At 42.1% G+C, this 20,003-nt stretch overlaps 1 protein-coding gene across 1 annotated transcript in view; it reads right to left on the bottom strand.

Moving 5' to 3' along the window:
- Positions 1 to 19,780, bottom strand: part of Myo1d (myosin ID) — a 290,165-nt gene extending 270,385 nt beyond the window's left edge. Inside the window, exon 1 of the mRNA XM_051179782.1 lies at positions 19,458 to 19,780. Within this exon, the coding sequence (XP_051035739.1) occupies positions 19,458 to 19,552 (95 nt within the window). The 5' untranslated portion in view covers positions 19,553 to 19,780. The remainder of the gene's footprint in view (positions 1 to 19,457) is intronic.
- Between the last annotated feature and the right edge of the window lie 223 nt (positions 19,781 to 20,003).

Raw genomic sequence — 20,003 nt, 5'->3', positions numbered from 1 at the left:
GCCTTCATTTCAACCCATCCTGTATTTCTCTTTTAAATCTCAATCTCTAATTTATCTCTCCTCCCTCCAAAGTCTTTTCCTCCCCTTCTGTTATACTATTATCTACATGCTCAACTCCTATATTATGCTTAAAATATAACCCCCAAAAGACAAAACCCATGTTCAACCTCTCATGGTGACATCTTGCTCTCCCTATACAGAAATCTTCTAAAAGGCCTTATCACCACTCACTGCTCAACCACTACAAATTACTTTCTACTTTCATCTTCCACTGAAGCCATTCTCTGATGGTACCAATACTCTCCTTGAGGCTGTATCTCATGGGTAATCATTGAGTATCTCTCTCTCTAGACATTTCTGGAGTGTCCACCTTTGTCAGCTATTCTGTTCTTCTCTTGAACTCTATGCCACTCTATTTGGTGGCATTTTTTTCAACCTCCTTGGGCACTTCCCTCCTAGTTCCTCTTAAGGTCATTATTACTAACAGTCATGTATAGGATATATGTTTCTTGAACCAAGGCACATAAAAGCACTTGTCACCTAAACCTGATGACTTGGGTGTAATCCTCAGAACACATACACAAGCAAATAAACATGCTTCTCAAGGTTCATCCACTGGCCATTTGTTCACACTTTATTGCTTGTTTTTTTACTAAGTCTCATACATGTGCTCTGTGATCACCCCAATATCAACTTGAGTGCTCAAAAACACTCTTCTTCAGTATCTTACAGACATTACTAGCCCTCTGCAGCCCTTAACATGTTAGGAAGCAGTGCTGGTCAGTAGTTGATAGGCTTTGAACTCAAGCCAATTTGGTTTCAAATTCCCAACTGCCTCTTAATTTGCTGTGGGTTTCACATCTATATAAAGCCTATTGTATAAAGCTGAGCAGATTAAAAGAGATAAGGAATAAAAAAATGTTCAAATATAGTTCCAGATACCTAGCAGTTGTTTCAATAAATAATGTATTCCTACTTTCACTTTCATAGAAGCTGGTCCTGCTTTCCTAACTACAGTAGCTTCCCCCTTATCTGTGGTTTCCTTTCCTGTGGTTTCAATTACTGGTGGTCAGCTTATAGCCCAAAAATATTGAATGGAAAATTCCAAAATAAACAACCTGTAAGTCTTAAATCCCATGCCATTTTGGGGGCTACTTGAACACAAGCACCGAGACAGCATCTGTCTGAGAACTATGCTAGCTACTGTCCCCAAGACCTTGCCTGCTCAGAGGCTCTTTTCTCCACAGCTCCTCAGGTATGGACTTCCCTTCATTCAGCTTGGGCTCCAAACCCTAATTTTGACCCCTGTGGCTCCCCTACTCTTGATATACTTACCTTGCTCTGCCCTGACCTAATGACTTTAGGATGACATTCTTCAGGAAGAGGGGAAGCAGTTTTACCCACTGGTACAGATTCTGTCTTCTGGGATCTTCTAAAATAATGCAACCAGGTCCTATTAGAATATCGTAGGTTTTTTTTTTTTTTTTTTTTAATCATTGTCTATATCTTGTTTTCTTCAGTCACTCCTTACATGATTAATTTCAAGTATCTCTTCATGGCAGGCATTCTTTTCTGAATGAACTCCATCCTCTCCACATAGCTTATGAAAGTAGAGAGAGGAGACACTCTTGGTCACCTTCCAATACTATGCCACCTATACAATTCTTTCCTTTCTAAAAGATCCTGGCTGTTCAGACTCCCTTGAGCATAGGCAGGCATCAAGAAGTAAACTTTATCCTTAGTTCCAAATGATTCCACTAACCTTGACAATCACGTACCTCTCATCACTGACAGGTTTTATAAGGGGCATGCATGAACTACGTGTGTGAAGAGGTCTGCTGAGGGCAGAGATGCGGAACAAGACAACAAGCAGTCCTTCTCCTTCCTTTGGAGGTGACTGTGTCGAGGTGGGAAGCACAGAATTACAGCAATGATCTGTACCAGGATGAGAATGGACACACTAGAAGGAAGGGACCAAAGGAGTCACAGGCTGGGCCCTGAGGGCATGGCCAGAGCTGCTCATCTTGGGACTGCTTGGTTTGGTTATTGTGTTTCCCTTTGATTTAAGCCACTGTGGTCAGGGCTTCTTTTCAGCTGCAGCCAACAGCGTTCAAATTGACACAGAATGAGAGCAGGAACTACTCATCCCTCCAGGAGCCACGGGAGGAGGTAAAGTGGCACTTCCAAGCCCATTAATGTGAATACAGCTAGGAATATTGTTGATACATAGTATAAATTACTAAGCAAGCCCATTAATGTGGATACAGCTAGAAACAATGTTGATACATAGTATAAACTAAGCCCCTCATCACCTCCACAGTTACTTTCTGTTTTTATTGTTTAATTAGTAGTCACTAAAGAACTAGTGGTTACTTTTCACTCACATTGTTTCCTTTCTACTGTTCCAAGTGTTCAGATCTTTATAAGGAACATTTCTTTTAAATAACAATAAAGGACACTGAAGAGTTACTAGGTTAAAAATAGATAGGAAAAGAGGAGGGACAAAATTAATGAATACAGAGTTATCACTATACTTGTAGGCCATGTCACCACTGCATGCTGTTTCTCTATTTGTGTATTTGTACAGGAGTGAAAAACCTGGAGTATCCCCTTCTGGTGTTAAATTTTGATTTAGACTTTTCAGAGAATTCATGGTTCAAAAATACTCTCTCAATTGAAGCAGGAAAAAAATCTCAATCAATTTATAAGCTATTTTGCATTAACAAGATTCTTGTCAAAAAACAGCTCTGTTGCACAAGAGAGCACACCTAGGCCTTTATTTATGTTTACTATCACAGTAAAGAAAACATGGAGAAAGCAATTGCCAAATCTGTGCTCAATTCACCATCTTGATGAAAACAAACATTTGAAACAGCTACCAGACCTGGGGGAGGGGAGGGGATTCGCAGTAAAACTAAAGTGAACACGTATAAAAGTATGCTTTCACCAGGTACTGCCATCTTGTTACAAGATGTATTCTGACTCTCAATTGCTTCCACTGTACTTATAGCCTGAGCCATCCATCATCTCTCAAGGCCGTCACAAAGTGTGATTTCTGACTTAGTGCCCCACTGTCACCTGTCCCCACTTTGCTTGTTGCATTCCACCCAGATTCTAGTATCACTGGACACTTTGCAATTCTGAAAACATGTGCAGAGTCTGCTTGTCTTGAGATTTCTTTCTGCCATCCACATGTGAGTAATTCTGCCTGATATGGACCCCTCCCCACCTGATTCTATGCCTCCTCCCACCCTCCGCCACATAAGGATTCCTTATCCTTCTGATCTCAGTTAAAGTCAACTTCCCTCACAAAGTGCCTTTTCTGTGGCACACTTTCATATTTACACATGTCACATCTTTCTGATGAGGAAACCTGCATTTTCCCATCAGCCTAATCTCATTGTTTACCAATTTAGTATGCCTTCTCATTGTTTACCAACTTAGTATGTCTCCCTGCTGGTTGATCAGCTTCACAAGCCAGGAGCCACAGCACCCCAAGTCACTCTTGCACAAAAAGAATAAAGAAGATATGGTGCTCAGCACTCTTCTAAAGGCAGCTCAATGTCATGGAGAAGCACAAATGATACTGTGCTACATAAGAAAGCAGTTTACAAAGCTACACACATTGAGTCAGTAAAACAGAGTTCAAAGTTTTAAACATTTTGATTAGTTCTTTGAGAATTTCATACATGTATACACTGTATTTTGATTATATTCACCAATTTCTCCTCTAACTCCTCCTAGTTCCACTCCAACTATGTATCTTGCCTTTCTTTTTAAAAATGAACACATTGAGTACAATTTGTACTGCTAACATACTCTTTGGTATGGGATCATATTTCAATGGAACATGCTTGACCTGCCAGGGGCCATACTCTTAAGGAAAACTGAAGATTCCAAATTTTAAAGGGTAATGCATATATATATATATATATATATATATATATATATATATATATATATCAAAGGAAACATTAAAATATTAACATGTTACATATATATGCATTTGCGTGTATGTACATACAGCATGCATGTGTATGCAGTATATGTTTGTGTAGTATGTTTATGTAGTATATGTGCTTGTGCATGTGGAAATCAGAGGGCAATAGTCAGATGTCTTCCCCTATTCATGTTTCACTTTTTTTTTTTTTTTTTTAAGATAGTCTCAATGAATCCAGAACTCACTGGATTGGCTGGACTGGCTAACCAATAAGTTCCAGAGATCTGCCTGTCTCTGCATGCTTCTTTCCCCATCCCTCCAGTGTTAGGTTTATAGACATACAGACCACTGAGATCCATTCAGGTCTGTATGCTTGTGAACAGGTATTTTACCCCGAGTCCTCTCCCTCCTCCAGAATTTTTTTTTTTTTTCTCTTATTGAGAACCTAGACACAGACTGGGTATGGTGGTACATGCCTTTAATCCTGGTACTCAAGAGGGAAAGGCAGAAGTTTGAGCCAGCCCAGACCACAGAGTGAGTTTCAAGACTGTCAGGGCTACAGAGAAACCCTGTCACAAGAAACCAACACAGCACCTACCTGGACACAGAAAGTAAAACAACTACAGCATCACAAAAGTGGAGGAGAGGCCTATTCATAGGATGAAAGAACAGAAAACACAATGCAAAGATGAGGAGTAGCTCATGACTATTAATCAATAAACTATAACAAAATGGTAAACATGAATATCTAGCTGTTGTATCTGTTAATATGCCAGTCAATTCACATTACAGTCATGCCCCATTTTGCTTCATCAAAGCACAACCCTGGGCTGAAAGCATACTTGCTTGGATATACACAACTCTTGCTGTATACAAGAATCACCCAGGCATCATGAGACTCAGTGAATCAGTCTCCAGGAAATGAAGCCCAGTCTCTAAAGCTGAGCACTTCTGATACAATTCAGGCTATGAGTAGCACCTGTCTAGGACAAACTAAGACAACATTAAAAGTTCCTCTTCAAAGGTTTCAGATAAAACAGGAGCCAAACAGGTAAAAGATGCAAATAGAAATATAGCAGCTGCTTGCCACAAGTTAGCAAGCAATCAAAATGCTCACAATATGGAAAATTCCACTTCTAAATTTAGTTTGTTCAACCACACTCATAATCCAAATGCCAAGGGCAGTAAAAAGTTTTGAGTGACACTGTACCTACCTAGAACTCAGCCTCCTGAACCAACATACTAAAACAATAAAAAGGGCTCTAAGCTAAGAAGACAAGACATAGGCTTCTTCAAACTGATATCCCACAACTGACACACAAGACCTATCTCATCACAACATACTCCGTCTGTGCCCTTCTAATGAGCTTATCTGACTGCAAACCCAGAGCAGATTAGATTTGTACATTAAGAAGGGAGAGAAGATTCACAGGAAGGCAGAGTGAAATAAACTACGTAGACTTAACTATATACTCTAAAGATTAAATTCTTTTCATCAGTTTGTGGTGAAAAGAAGTACATATTAACAATAGCTTGAAAACGATTGTTCAAAATTATGGCCATGATGATGAGTTACTAAAGAAAAAAAAAAAGTGAAATTACATCTTCACATTTTCTTCTTTTTTTTTAATGTGCATTGGTGTTTTGCTTGCATGTATGTCTGTGTGAGTGTGTTGGATCCCCTGGAACTAATGTTACAGATGATTGTGAGCTGCAATGTGGGGGCTAGGAACTGAACCTAGGTCCCCTGGAAAAGCAGCCAGTGTACTTAACCAATTGAGCCATCTTTTCTTTCCAGCCCAAAGAACTTTTTTGTTTTATTTTGAGACAGGATTCTCTCTGTGTAGTCTTGGCTGTCCTGAAACTCACATTGTTGACCAGGTTGGCCTCAAACTCAGAGATCTGTCTCTGCCTCCCAAGTGCTGGGATTAAAGATATGCACCACCATGCCCAGCTTCATATTTTCTTCAAAGAAGGAAAACTGAGGGAGCATTTATACCCGAGCACCTGCAACATGTTAAGAATTAAACACTCTAGCTGAGTGTGGTGGTGAATGCCTTTAATCCCAGCACTCAAGAGGCAGAGGCAAGTTCATCTACATAGGAATTCCAGGACAGCCAGGCCTACAGACCCATTTCAAAACAAAACAATGAACATCTCACTTGGTAACAACCTTGTAATGTAAAAATCACTCAACATCTTAAAAGGCTAGGCCACACAGGCTCTGAGAACCAAAGAACTGAGTGGTGCAGTCATGTACAACTACAGAGCTCACATGTCTCCTTGGTTTTATATGGTGCCACCACTTTTGCTTTCAGTTGGGAATATCTCTAATGTTGGGGTGCACCTGTTTATGGGGCTAAAGGTCTAAGTCTGTAGCAGCAGTTTATAAGCTGCTTTCTCAATGCTCAGTGCTTTTTCCAAATGGAGAATTCTCTGAAAGCCGCAGAACCTACTTGGAATCCCAGGCTGCTCCTCATGCACCCCCTTGGCCAGGAATAATAGAGTACTGATTTTTTAAAAAGCAACACTAAAATTAACAAATTGTCTGCCTTGTGGACATTTAACAAATGATACAAAGCTGAATGAAAGCATGATGCTGCTGTGAAAAATTGGGGACTATGGTGAAAATGCAGTTAACTGGCTAAAGTAAGCAACAATGCCTGAGTGTTCAATGTTTCAGAACAGTTGGCATCGATTTCCATCTTATCTACGGCTCAGGTATCACATGCCTGAGTTCTACAACTTTTTCCTAAGACTTACTCGTGTGTGTGTGTGTGTGTGTGTGTGTGTGTGTGTGTGTGTGTGTGTGTGTGTGTGTGCACCCCAGCCACATGTTAATGGTGTCTGTGGAGGCCAGGGGAGAGTGTAGAATCCTTTCAGAGCTGGAGTTACAGGTGGTTGTGAAGCTATTCAATGTGGGTGCTGGGATCCAAACTCAGTCCTCTAGAAGAGATCACTGAGCCATCTCTCCAGCAACTTTACAAACTTCTGGAAAAAAAAAAAAAAAGAGGTAGTCACCATTTCACTAAGACCCCCAAACACATTGTAGTATCTCTTCCCCTGAGAGCTACAGTAATTTTATTTTCTTATGTTCCCAAAGACTAAAGTTACAACAGAAAAATAATAATCCATAAAACACAACAAGTAAAAAGAATACATTAAACACATTAAATGAAGCTGGGCATAATGGCACAGGCCTGAAATCTAGTGCTCTAGAGGTAGAAAGATCATCACAAGTTTAAGGATGGCTTTGTCTACAAAGTTCCAGACCATACAGGGCTAAGATCATATCTTTTAGAAAACAAAAACGCATAGTTTAACAAGGAAACAAAGATGCTTAAATACTATGCATTTACTTATTCACTCATACATTTAGGTAAAATCATCTTTGTCCTGAATGCTTGGAAATAGCCCTTTGGAGACTAGTCTTTGCATGGCTCTCAGGACAGAGAGGCTAAGGTAAGACATAAACACAAATTGACAGATAAACTAGTGGAATATGATTACAAGTTCTCATAGTTGTAACTTAGGGACATTTAAACTAGTTTGGAGAATTTTGTTTGTTTGGGATTTGGGTACATGGTCTCATGTAGGCGAGGATTGACTTTTAACTGTCTGCTTTGTTATATGTTTTAAAAGGTTCTCCTCTTAATCGTAAGAATTTAGGGAAGGATAACAGAATCTGCTAACTCAACCTAATAATATTAATGACTATTCCTATAATAAACTCAAAATGACCAAGATATCTATGTAAGTCAGAACTGAAACAAGACAAACGGTAAGGTCATTCAAAATAAGTCTAAGTGTTTTCAACAGTATTTGACCTTTTTAAAAATTGACTATGGCATTTTTCCTGACTTGATGCTGCAGACAAAGCAGTGACCTGAGATGGGCCAGCAGCCTCAGACAGCCGCTCCAGATGATCCTCCATTGGACAAGTCCTCAAAGCTGACTTTGTGGTCACAGAAAAAACAAACAAACAAAAAAACTGAGTTTCTCTTGATGTTTGCTTCATTGTTTTAGGTGAAGCCATTTTTTTTTTTTTTTGGACAAATTCAATTGCTTCTATTGCTTATGTGAACCTTCTGTGTAAATAGAAATTTTTTAAAATCAATACAGTAATATAATCGTGGGAGAAATATGGAAAGGAGAAATGAAAAGAAAGCTGTGTTTGCTCTTTCATATGCCTTCCAATCATTCTAGAAGGACATGTTAGAACTTTGTAGTAGAACTTTGTAGTAGCCTATGCTCCTCTAGGAAAATTCTTGTTCAGCAGGAAGTGGTCTTTCTGGTAAATGTTAATGATTCAATCACACTAACGTGAGATCTACTGCTATGTTGTAAATTGAGTATAATGTGAGGGAGATGAAGGGAGTCCTGGTTAGTCAGAATGGCAACACCCATGAAGCAGCTGTGTGGGAACTGCAAGTTGGGGTACCTTCTAGGGTATAGCAAGGGCATGGGGGAAACTAGAAGGGGACAAAGTATGGACAAGGAGTCAGATAATGACCTTGATAGATTTTCCCAACTGTTCAAAGGTCTTATGGAATCCTTTGCTTTAAAATGCCCTGCTTTCCACAAGGAAATGTTAGACGCCATGATCTAATTCCCAGGCTGCCTCACAAACATCTCCCACCCACAGTGTCATGATCACAGTACACAACAGTCTGGGTGCTGAGTCTCAGAAGTTCAGTAATTGAGCATAAGATAAAGGGAGGGGAGATTTCCTGTTCCCCATCCTCTTCTAGACTCAGAGATGAGCCAGCAATTGTAATTGTGCAAACTTTTCCTTGGCCATTCTCCCTTGTCACAAGGACTTGCCTCCCCAAGAATAAACTGAACTATAATACTGTGCACACCCCTTCACAATGGCATTTAGCACTCCATCCCAGATCTGTCTCATCAGAACCACAAAACAAACTCACTTCTCAGAAATGAAAACTCCAGTCCCTCATTTCAGTGGAGGGCCACAGGGAGGCATGAAAGAGAGTAACCAGACTATGCAATGGATACTAATGTGCCTGGGCTGCCTCAGAAGTATGTGATCTCAGAGAGGGTATGTGTGTGAACATGAATGCCTCCAAGGCTGGCCTACCCAGAGTGGCTTTTAACTCAGGGTTATCCTTCTGCCTCAGACTCTCTCAAGGGCTGAGATTACAAGTGCAAGCCACCTTGCCTGGCAGTATGTGGTTTTTTACGAGAATTTTTATCAATTCAACTTGTAATTGTAAGACAATTGTCTCTAACTGTAAGACAGCATAAGAGAAGACTGAAAAGGTGCAGCCGTTATGGAGGAAAGAGGCTTTGTGCAATGGAAGCTGGCTAGCAGCATGGCCAGCCCATTCACACTGAGCTCATTCACACTGAGTAGCTAGAAACAGAAGAAAGGGCATCCAGGGAGGCTCAGGCAAGAAAGCAGCAGGAAAAACACTGTTTCCAAAGGAGAGACAGTTCTTTTCCATCAAGGGTCTGCTTAGGTTGTGCCTTTTCTACAGAGTATGCCCAAACCACTTCCAATCTCAATTCTCAATCCTCTCTGGGTTGTAATAATACATATGTGCAGCTCTTAATTATGTTGTCATCAGTTCTTTTAAAAAAAATATGGTACGTTGATTTCTTCTATCTAGGGAGTACATAGAATGATGAATTATCCGCACTGTTTATTTGGGGTCTGTATTTCATTTCACACTGATTCACTCATTAATGCATCCTTTACCCCAATAAGCTATCTCTCAAAGAGTGACTTCCAAAAGAAAGCCCAGTAAAGTACTCAGCACAGGGCTCAGTGAGAATTCAAGTAGTCTCCAGCTTAAAGCCAGAGAGTACAAGAGAATCACATAGAATCCACAGTGAAATACGGAAATTGGTTTCAGGATTGTTTTATTTTTAGAGACTCTGCTTACAAGTTTAGCACATGGCTATCAGTGCCTAGGTCTAAGGACTGATGTTGCCAGCTCATGAGAGCAGAGAACATGGCATGCAGAATAAATGCAGCAGCCATGCTTGCTGTGGAGAGTTTGAGATGGTTTTCAGGAATAGTGGTGCTCTTGGAGAAGCGATTGCTTCAGGTGGCGGTTACAGAATGAATGGAGCATGGGCAGGGAATGTTCAGTCCAAGGGGCTGGGCCAGGGTTTAAGCATTCACTGAAGATCTGCTGTATTCTGGCCACCTACTCAGATGCTATCATTTAATTTCACAATAGCCCATTATTCCCACAAGGGAGGCTTAGAGGAACCAGGTAGAACATGGGAAACATCTTGCTTTCTCCACAAGACAACCAGAATTCCATCCAGGACCTTGCTTCCCAAATAAAACCAAAACAAATGACTCCTCCATTTTACTGGGGGAGGAAGAACACGACTACTTCAGCACTCACAGGGGTGGGGTGGGGCAGGGAGGGAAAACAACATGAGAAGAAGTAGGGAAGAGTCCCTAACATGAGTTAAGTGGGAATTAAACTAAGCCCTGACCAGACTCTCTCCACACAGATGATTCCATCCTAGTTATCATTGTCTATGCACAACGACACTGAGGTCTAGGGAAACTAAATCATAATGTCAGTAGAAGGCAAAGTGAAACTGAGATTAGGAGTTGGATCAACAGGCCTCAAAGCCTATGTGCTTTCCACTCTCCCTGTGGCAAGCACACTTTCCCTTCTCTTCTGCCACACAAATGCCCCCAAACTAAAGTATGGAAAACATAGATCTCTTCAAGAGCTCTAACCAATAATTATAGAGTAGTTAGATGAAAGAAGCCTGTTTTCCCAGGAAATAAAACTGACAAGTCAATCAAGGGGTTTAAAAGACAATTAGAAGGACGCTTGTCCTCTCACTCCAGCCTATGAGTAGAGCTGACATTTTGAGTGATATCAGTAGGTACATGCATGGGGGAAGCTAATGTTAAGGCTGGAGCCACTGAGGACCACAGAAGATACCCTCTCAATGCCCTGGGCATGGCTGGGCAACAACACAATGGTCCAATCCTGTCTTTAGAAAATTATCAGAAATGGGGTTAGTGTTTGATCAGAGTTCTATTTGCTGGGCTGGCTCAGACAATGGTGAGAACATCAGTGAGCAGCTAGCTCAGTGCAGAGACGTGCAGGCACATCATTGTGTGAACATGTTCATATCAAATGCACCAGTCCTGCTCAAAGTCAAGCAAACCTAAGAGTCAGCCTCTTCAAAAGCCTGCAATGAAAGAAAGCAGTAGTGACTTCTGAGTGCTTGATTCCATCCACATCTGGCTCTATTTGGGAGCTAAACTCAGCAGAAGTCTACAGGGTCAAGAAATGACCCTGAATAAAAATAGTCTTGGAAGTCTGTCACAGAGGAGAGGAAACAAGGCGGTGGGGGTGATTCACTCCAAATGGCAGCTCCAAAACCCAAATTCCCATTTTTGTTCCAATCTGAAGCCAATGTGCAAAACAGGCACAGAGCAGACTGTCCGTTTCCAAAAGCAGTTGCCAAAGAATTTTATATGGAAGCCAAAAAGATTTAGTGTGCCATTCACCTCTCCTCTAAATCTAAGGAGGAAGAGTTTGAACTGAAGCACTGAACCCATGGTGGGTTTATGTTGTGTGAAGACCACCCAGGGTCTGGTAAGGAAGGGAAAACTTTGTTCACCAAAGTTTCCAATGACCCAATGGCTTACTGGGTGTGGACAGAGTTCTATGGAAGCATATGAGTCCTTAGTTGCTGTCTGCCTATTTGTTCCACAGCTCCTCTCCTCCCCAGCCCATAATCAAGGATAACACTGAGAAGGTTATGTGCCTCTTATTCCTCTTTGTAGGGGAGGGTGGTACTAAAGATTGAACCTGGAGCCTCTGAGTGCTAGGCAAGCCCTCTACTGAGCTTCATCCCTAGCTTTCTTTTTTTTTTTTTTTTTTTTTTTTTTTTTTTTTTTTGGGTGTTTGCTTGTTTGTTTGTTGGAGAGGTGGGGGTGTTCCACGCAGCATCAAAATCACTAGCCAACACTGGCTCTGAATTCCTGCTCCCCCTGCCTCCACTTCCCAAATCCTGGGATTACAGGCATATGTTACTATGCTCAACCACAGTCCTGTTTTTCTTTGCAATTTGAGACAATCTCCATAAATTTCAAGTCTCTCCTTGACCTCACTCTGTAGCTCATACAGACCTTGCTTATGATCATCCTGCTTCAGTCTCCCAAGTAGTTGGAATTATAGTTCTGCAACACCAGGCTCTGACATACACTTAGAATTGATAGTTCTCCTGGTTGAAGACCAATTAGCCAACATTTGACTACTTTAGTTGTGCTGAGCACACAAGTGCCAAGTCTGTGGCATGACAGGAACAAAAGGCCTGCTTCTCAGTCACTCACTCACACCTTCCCCAACCACCAAAGCCCTCTAACCCAATTTTACATCCACAGTTTGTATTTTCTTAAAGACGGTTCTCCAACAGCCCTGGGTTTCAAAGTACCAGAGAACTTGGGTATACTTTTAGAAATGGTGTCTTTGACTAACTATGCCACAGATTAGCAAGGAAAGAAATATTCAGAATACAACAGAACATGGCAGAGTCTTTAACAGTTATTAACAAGTGTGCCTGTATCCCTTGTCTGTGGAATTGGAAAAGACTTCTTAGAACTGGTCTCTAGGTGAGTAAGAAAGAGTGTGATAAGCAGGGAGGGAATGAGGGCAGTGATGAAGGAAAAAACATCCAGGGAGTAAGAACAGCCTAGGCCAGAGGTTCTCAACTGGAGGCAATTTTACCAGATGCAGTTCTTGTATCTAGTAGGTAGATGTTGCTAAATATCCCTCAGGATATAGAAGAGCCCTTACTACAAAGCCTGAGCCACTAAAACAACAGCCTCACTGAAAATCTGCCCTAAGAAAAGACGTAATAGGCACAGGTTAAAAGAAAGAGGAACTTGAATGTAGCTCAGTGGTAGAGCACTTGCCTAGCATGCATGAGTCTAACCCCCTGCACTACAAAATAAATGAGGTCGAGTAGATGCTTTATCCTTAAGGTAGGAACAGCAGATGATGGTAGGAAGCCTACCACACACATTTCACATCATCTGAGAAGCACATTTCCCAGGGATGGTGTCCTCAGCTCAAGTCCACTCTGGAACAGCAGCCACATTTTGCCTTTTGGCAGAAAGTAATGTGAAGGTGACGGGCACAGAGAGGGACAGCTAGGTGTTCCCTGTCGTTCACCTGACAGCACACTTAGAAAGGGTTGGGAGCTGGTGGGAATGTGGAAAGACTCAAGAACAGGAATGGGTCAGGCTAAAAGAGGAGGAAGCAAGGGCTCTCTGCCCCTAACAAGTGGCTACAAGGAAAGCAGAATGTGGTCTGAGTGCCAGGGGTGGATAGTGTTTGATCATAAAACAAGGATGCAATTGACAGGAATCTTAGTCCTAGGGACAGGCCCTTTGGAAATAGAGAAAGGACTTTGCCACCACCACCTCCACTGAAAAATTAAAAAGAAGTAATAGAACAAGTCTCTTCCTCTCACAGCAGACTTCTGGGAGGGAGAGAAGGGAGCTCAAGACACTGGGAGATTTTGTTACAAGAACAAGAAATAGGCATTGACTTTCTCAGATATGCTTATTCACACTAACACACACTATCTCTTTAACATTCTCCTGTCTACATACACACACTCACCTATATCCAGTGTTGGAGATGGGGCTAAGTTGATAGCTCAGTCAGTACAGTGTTTGCCTTACAATTAGGAAGTCCTGAGTTGGACCCTGAACCCAAGCAAAAATTCCAGGTGTGGTGACACTTATAACCCCAATGCTGGAAAGGCAATCACAGGTAGATCCCTGGGGCTCACTGGATAGCTAGCCTAGCCTACTTAATGAGTTCCAGGCTAGTGACAGACACTGTCTCAATAAAAATTTAAAAAACTAGATAGTAACTAGAGTTGGCCTACAAACACACACACACATACACACACACATGCACACACGGAGGTAGTATGAGTAGAGTTAGCTTACAGTGATTAGAGTAAATGTTCAAAAATCAAGCTTTAGTTCCAACAGAGGAAAGGCAGAAAACAACAATCCAATTCTTTTGTTGTTATTGTCTTTTCCCTTAGATGGTACTAGGGATTAAACTCAGGGTCTTGCACATGCTAGGTGGCACATCCTATGAATTACACTACAGACCTATACCACTAGCTCTAAAAAGACAATTCCAATTTGAAAATGATATTTTAAAAGTTTTAAAATTACATATTTTATTGATTATTGAGACAACGCACAATTGGGCTTGAACTGGAATTCCCCTGCCTTGGACCCCTAGGTACTGGGATTAACAGGTGTGCACTGCCATACCCAATGCCATAAAAGTTTTACTAAAAGTAACTGAAACAATCCTTTCTTCACTATTCACAATAAACTGTTATCACAAAGGAATGTACTATGTGCTGGGCACAATGATGTAAATTTTCCACTGTTGATAAAATTAAAATCAAGTTTTGATGTCACAGACCCCTGAAGTAATTGCAGCCTTGGGTACTTCTCTGTATGTTACAGACCCTAAAAAGGAAGGAAGCAGTCCATGCAGAAATGTCTAGGCGGAAACCACAGGACCAGACATTCCAGAACAGGCTGCACAAACTGGAGCCAGCATGAGGAGTGGCAGAGTAATAGAAACACCTTCTGGAATGTCATTTGCATACCTGCATCCACCCCTCAATCAGACACCTCCCATTTCACCTGCTGACAGCCAAAAGAATATACCTGGTATATCCCAAGCCACCCATGTTGAAAAATTTTTAACATCTCATCTAAGCATGTGGTCTGCCTTGGTGATGCCTGGTCATCTGTAAATAAAGTGAACTGGAGAGCCAAAGGGCACAGCAACAAATTCCAGGAACTCAAGCTAAAATACAGTCATGGAGTGGGGTAATGTCAAGATGACAGGAAGTTTAAAGTATCAGAGAGGGTGGTTTTAAATCTGGGTTGTGGTTTGTAGCAGTAAAAGAAGGTATGGTGCTACCCTTACTGGCACTATGTTTAAAGCTTCAGGGAATTAACAACTGAGCAATTGATGATCTGTGTAATGAGAAACACAGCTAACTCTCAAGAGTTACACACACACAAATGCTGGCTGTGGTGTCACAACATTTGTAATCCCAGCACATGGAATCAGAGGCAGGAGGTTTATGAGTTTGAGGTCAGCCTTGGCACTGTAGGGAGACAACCTACCCACCTACCCAAAGCAACATAGCACCAAACACAGACAGGTATCTGACCATCAAGATTCTGGCTGGCAGAGGAAAGGCAGACTGGAAATCTGAGCATTAGCCAGGAATCCTGCTAATGAGAGCTCATGATTCCTCCCACAGATCCCCAACACCAACTCCTCTGAAGGCAGCACAGCTCACTCACTATCATTTAAACATAGTCAGCTTTCATGCCACCATCCCCTACTCACGCCATTGTATCCACCTGGAATGTTCTCCACCCACAGGTCCACCTATATGAACACTACTCATCCTCTGGGACTTAGATCAGCTTCTCTTCGGGGTGTTTCTGAGTCAACCTGTGGGGTTTCTCCCTCTTTTGAACTTCCAAAACAATTATGTTTACAGAATTACTTGGCAAATTCTTAGCTCTATAAAGCTTATCTCCTTTTCTGTTTTCTGAATTAATAGCAAATTTGGCCTTTCTCCCTGTGTTCAGTGACATACCACCTCTCTGAGATAATTCTTTGCATCTACCCATCTCATCCATCCTCTAGAGGACCTTAAACAATCACACCATTCTCTTCTGCGCACACAGAAGTCAGGTTCTCCCTAATAATTCCAACCTTTTAAAGTTTGCAACCAACCAATATAAAAGCCTTAGAAAAAACATTCTAATTGTTGTCCTTCAATTTACTTTAAAAAAAAAAAAAAAAAAAAAAAAGGTTCAGGACACACTCAGCAATAGAGCAGTTTCTTGGCATGCAGAGTCCCTAGCCTAGGTTAGACACCCAGCACTGACAATATTAATAATGATGACATTTTTTTAAAGCCACTAGCTCTATTACAGAGGGATGAGGAGGTGTTTTTGTTTACTTTGCCTTTTCTTTTCTGTTGGGGTGGGGGTGGTTTGTAAGACAGAATTTCAGTATGTACCCCATGCTAGACTTTGAAAGCTTCCTACCTCAACCTCCTGAGTGCTGGGATTACAGGAGCAGGCTACCATATCTGGCAAACAGGAAGCTTTAAAAATTAGTTTAACTCAGACTCTAAACCTTCAACTTGAAACTCAGAAAATTCCTCAAAAGTCTGGCTAATGTCATGCTATGTGTGTTGTACATATGCTGTATGGAAGTTTAAAAAAAGACACCATATTCAAGTGTTACTATTGTGTCTTGTATGTAGTATGTACTTAGTAAATATACTTGATATCTGATAAACTGAAATGATTACTAATTAACAGCAGCTTAATTATGAAGAGGCTTCTCAAAGTACACAACTCCATCATGGGGAAAGGGGAGAATCTCAAATAATTTTGAACAAATTTAATTTGTGAAATTATTATTTTACATAACTCTCTACATGCACTTGAGAAAACTTTGAACAGTATAAGTACTTTCCAGGAAGTAGCCTTTGGAATTACATATACTAACTAACTTAACCTCAAGATGACCCTATTTTTAAAAAATGATAACGATGCAGAGATGTTTAAATAAGATATCCATTGGTTGGGCATTAGTGATGCATGCCTTTAATCCCAGCACTTAGAGGCAGAGGCAGGTGGATCTTTGTGAGTCTGAGGCCAGTCTGGTCTACAGAGTAAGTTCCAGGACAGGCTCCAAAACAATACAGAGAAACCCTGTCTTGAAAAACAAACAAACAAAAATAATAAAAATAAAAATAAAAAAATAAGATATACATAGACTATACCAAGAAAGTAGTAAAATGAAAAGCTAAATCTTGGCCATTGACTCTGAACCACCATAGTACTGCTTATAGGTGTAATTATATCATTTTGATATAGATGGCATTTGAGGTCATTTATATATAAGTTGGACATCTAAACTTTGGCTTAAAATTAACATATAAAATATGGTGTCACATGTTAATTAGTCCCAGAACTCAGGAGACTGAACAGGATTGCTTTAAGTTTGAGGCTACACATAGGGAGGCTACCCATAAATAAATAAATAAATAAAAATAAAAACACCAACCAAAAAAAAAAAAAGTACAACATGCTATCACAGTGCTATGGATACAATCTGTAGTTGGCTTTCTGTAACTGCTGGGCCTATATTCTCAATCAACTGAGAACTGAAAAGTTTTGGAGAAAACATTGTATCACAACCAAGTTCAGATTTTTTTTCTTGTCATTATCCTCTAATAATATAATACAACGATTTACATTACATTACATCATATTTGGTATTAAAAGTAAACTAGATATGATTGAAAGAACATAGGAGGGGCTAGAGATGTAGCTCAGTGGTAGAGCACTTGCCTAGAGCACAAAAGGCCTTGAGTTCAGTCCCTGGGACTGTAAAGAAGGAAATACAGGAAGATGTGTGTAATACAGGCTATGCAAATAAGACTCTCTTATCCAAAACTTCATATCTGCTATCAATGGGGGTGAATATGACATAAAAACCATCTTTTGAATGAGAAACCACAAGAAACTCGACCTTTTATTGAAGTATATTGCTGTAATAGTTCTGTTTTATAGCAGTAATTTTTCATCTCTTACTGTATTGAATTTATAAAGTTGATCACAGGTTTGTAGTTATAGGCGAAAACATAGTATATAGGGTTTATCCATTAGGGGTCTTTTGTAATATATGTCCCACAGATAGGAAGGGATTAATACTCTTGTCAGCTTACACCAAGGACTCAGGCATCCTCTAATTATCATTTTTTTAATGCAGTCTTGATAAATTGCCCAGACTGGCCTCAAATTGACATTCTCTAGCATCACCCTCTGAAGTAGCTGGGGTTATAGGTGAGCTTCCTCAGATTTTAGTCCACAGGGACTCTTGGAATGGACTTTTTAAGGACACTGAGGGACTGCATAATACTACACAACACTGTTTAGGAATACACTGTGGATCTTTGAGACTACTACCCTAGGAAACTCAGGGAGTCCCAGAATATCAGTACTGAAAACTCCTGAGGGGACTCTCATTACTTTATAATTAAGAAACAGAGGTCAACAAAGCCAGTTTACGGTAGGCAGGTGCAGCATTCAGGCAGGTGTTCGTGCTCCACACTCTTGCTCCAGACATTAGGAAGCCTGGTGATGCAGGCCTGTCGTCTGTTGATAGAGTGATTGTCTAATGTACTAAGCTCTGGGTTTGATCCCCAGCACTACACAAATCAGGTGTGGTGGTGCACACCTGTACTCCCAGTATACAGGTAGAGGTAGGAGGATCAAAAATTCAAGGTCACCCTGAGCTATATAGCAGAAAAAGAAGGGATAAAACTATTTGTTTTGCTGGTTCAAAGAGTAAACCAGGCGTGTGTGTAATTACGATTGACAGTGAGAAATGAGGTTAAATATCCAAACCTAACTATTATTTTTCAGGTTTTAAGTTTAGGAAGTGATATTGGCTATAAGCTTTACAAACAACAGAAAAAGCAAACCTGGGAATGAATAGGAACACACACACACACACACACACACTTTAAGCTATTTAGAAACTCAGTTTCACTTTTTCTTTAAGTCAAACTGCTTTAATACTTGGCTTACATGTTACTCTATCAAAAATGAAATAATCACATATAGAAGACTTTCTAAAATAAGTTCCTCTTGGAAGCCCATTTTGGGGCATTGAGTTTTGACTAAATACTCAAGGATGTCAGTAACACAAGGGCTCCATCCATAACTCCTTGAAAAAAACTGAAACCATGGACGCCTTGTCAAATTCAGACAGTTTATCTTGGCACTGGCAAGTACAGCAGTCTCTTCGATGTCTGGAAACGTGTCTAATTACGTCGAACGAGTAACTAAAAAATAGCCCGTGTCCCGGAACAGACAGCTCAGGGTTCACTCGATATCATCCTGAATGACAGGATGGAACCACACCGGGGGGGGGGGGGGGGGGGAAGGGGCGGGGAAGGGGGAAATCAAGCGCAAAAGCGGGAAGAGAAGCCAGCTTCGTTTAAACCAATCCTCCTGCCAGGGCCACCACACCGCTCCTAAAAGTTCTTCTTTTTCTTTATTTTTGTTCCATTAAGTCATCCGGTCCCGCCCTCATCACTTACCTGGCGCAGGGCAGGCTGGCGCTGTCCCAGCGACCTCAAACTCAGCATGCCTCTATCACCCCAATCCGGACACCACTCAGGGGCGACCCCAGACCCCTAAAAGTGCAACCCTAGCCCTCATCACACCCTGGAGTCCCAAGGCCGCACCACGGAGGAGTCCTCTCTCGGGGAGGCGTGACCACCCAGCGCCGCGGACCCCCTGACACCCCGGCGCACTCCTTCGCGGGAGCTACTCGCCCTGTGCACCCCAATCCCGAGGCACTTCAGCAGCGCCCCCTCTCGGGAAACCCCAGCATGACAGCCGCGACGCGCTCACCTGAGCCTAAGGTTGGCCATGAACTCGGGCATGGAGACGGTGTCCATCAACACGAAGTCCGCCTTGCCGAATTCCAGGCTCTCCTGCTCCGCCATGGCGTTCACTCAGGTGGGCGCGCTCGGGCCAGGGCCGGGGCTCACGGCACGCTCGGAAGGGGTCGGGCCGGAGAGAGGCGGCTGCGGCTCTTCAGCGCTCAGGCCGGCACGGCTGTGGACGGGCGAGGCCAGCGGCTTCCGCTCCTCCCGCGGTGGCTGCGGGGTGTGTGGGGGCCGTGGAGGCGAGACGGAGACGGCGGCGGCTGGTCCCGCCTCTAGCCCGGGTCGGGCTGCCCGCGCCCCGCCCTGGCCGCTCGGGCTCCGCCCCACTGACGAGCCCGCCCAGCCGCGGCCCAGCCGCCTCCTCACCTGGGCGTCGCGCACGCGCGGGACGGGGACGCGCTCCAGGCCAGCCGTGGCGGCTAAGCGGCAGCGCCCTCTAGAGACAGGGACGGGCATCTCGCGTGGAGGGATGCTATATAATGATTCTGGGTGATATAGGCCTAGATGC

Source organism: Phodopus roborovskii, unplaced genomic scaffold, assembly GCF_943737965.1.
Source record: "Phodopus roborovskii unplaced genomic scaffold, PHOROB, whole genome shotgun sequence".
Lineage (NCBI taxonomy): Eukaryota > Metazoa > Chordata > Mammalia > Rodentia > Cricetidae > Phodopus > Phodopus roborovskii.
This window is presented reverse-complemented; position numbering and strand designations above follow the sequence as displayed.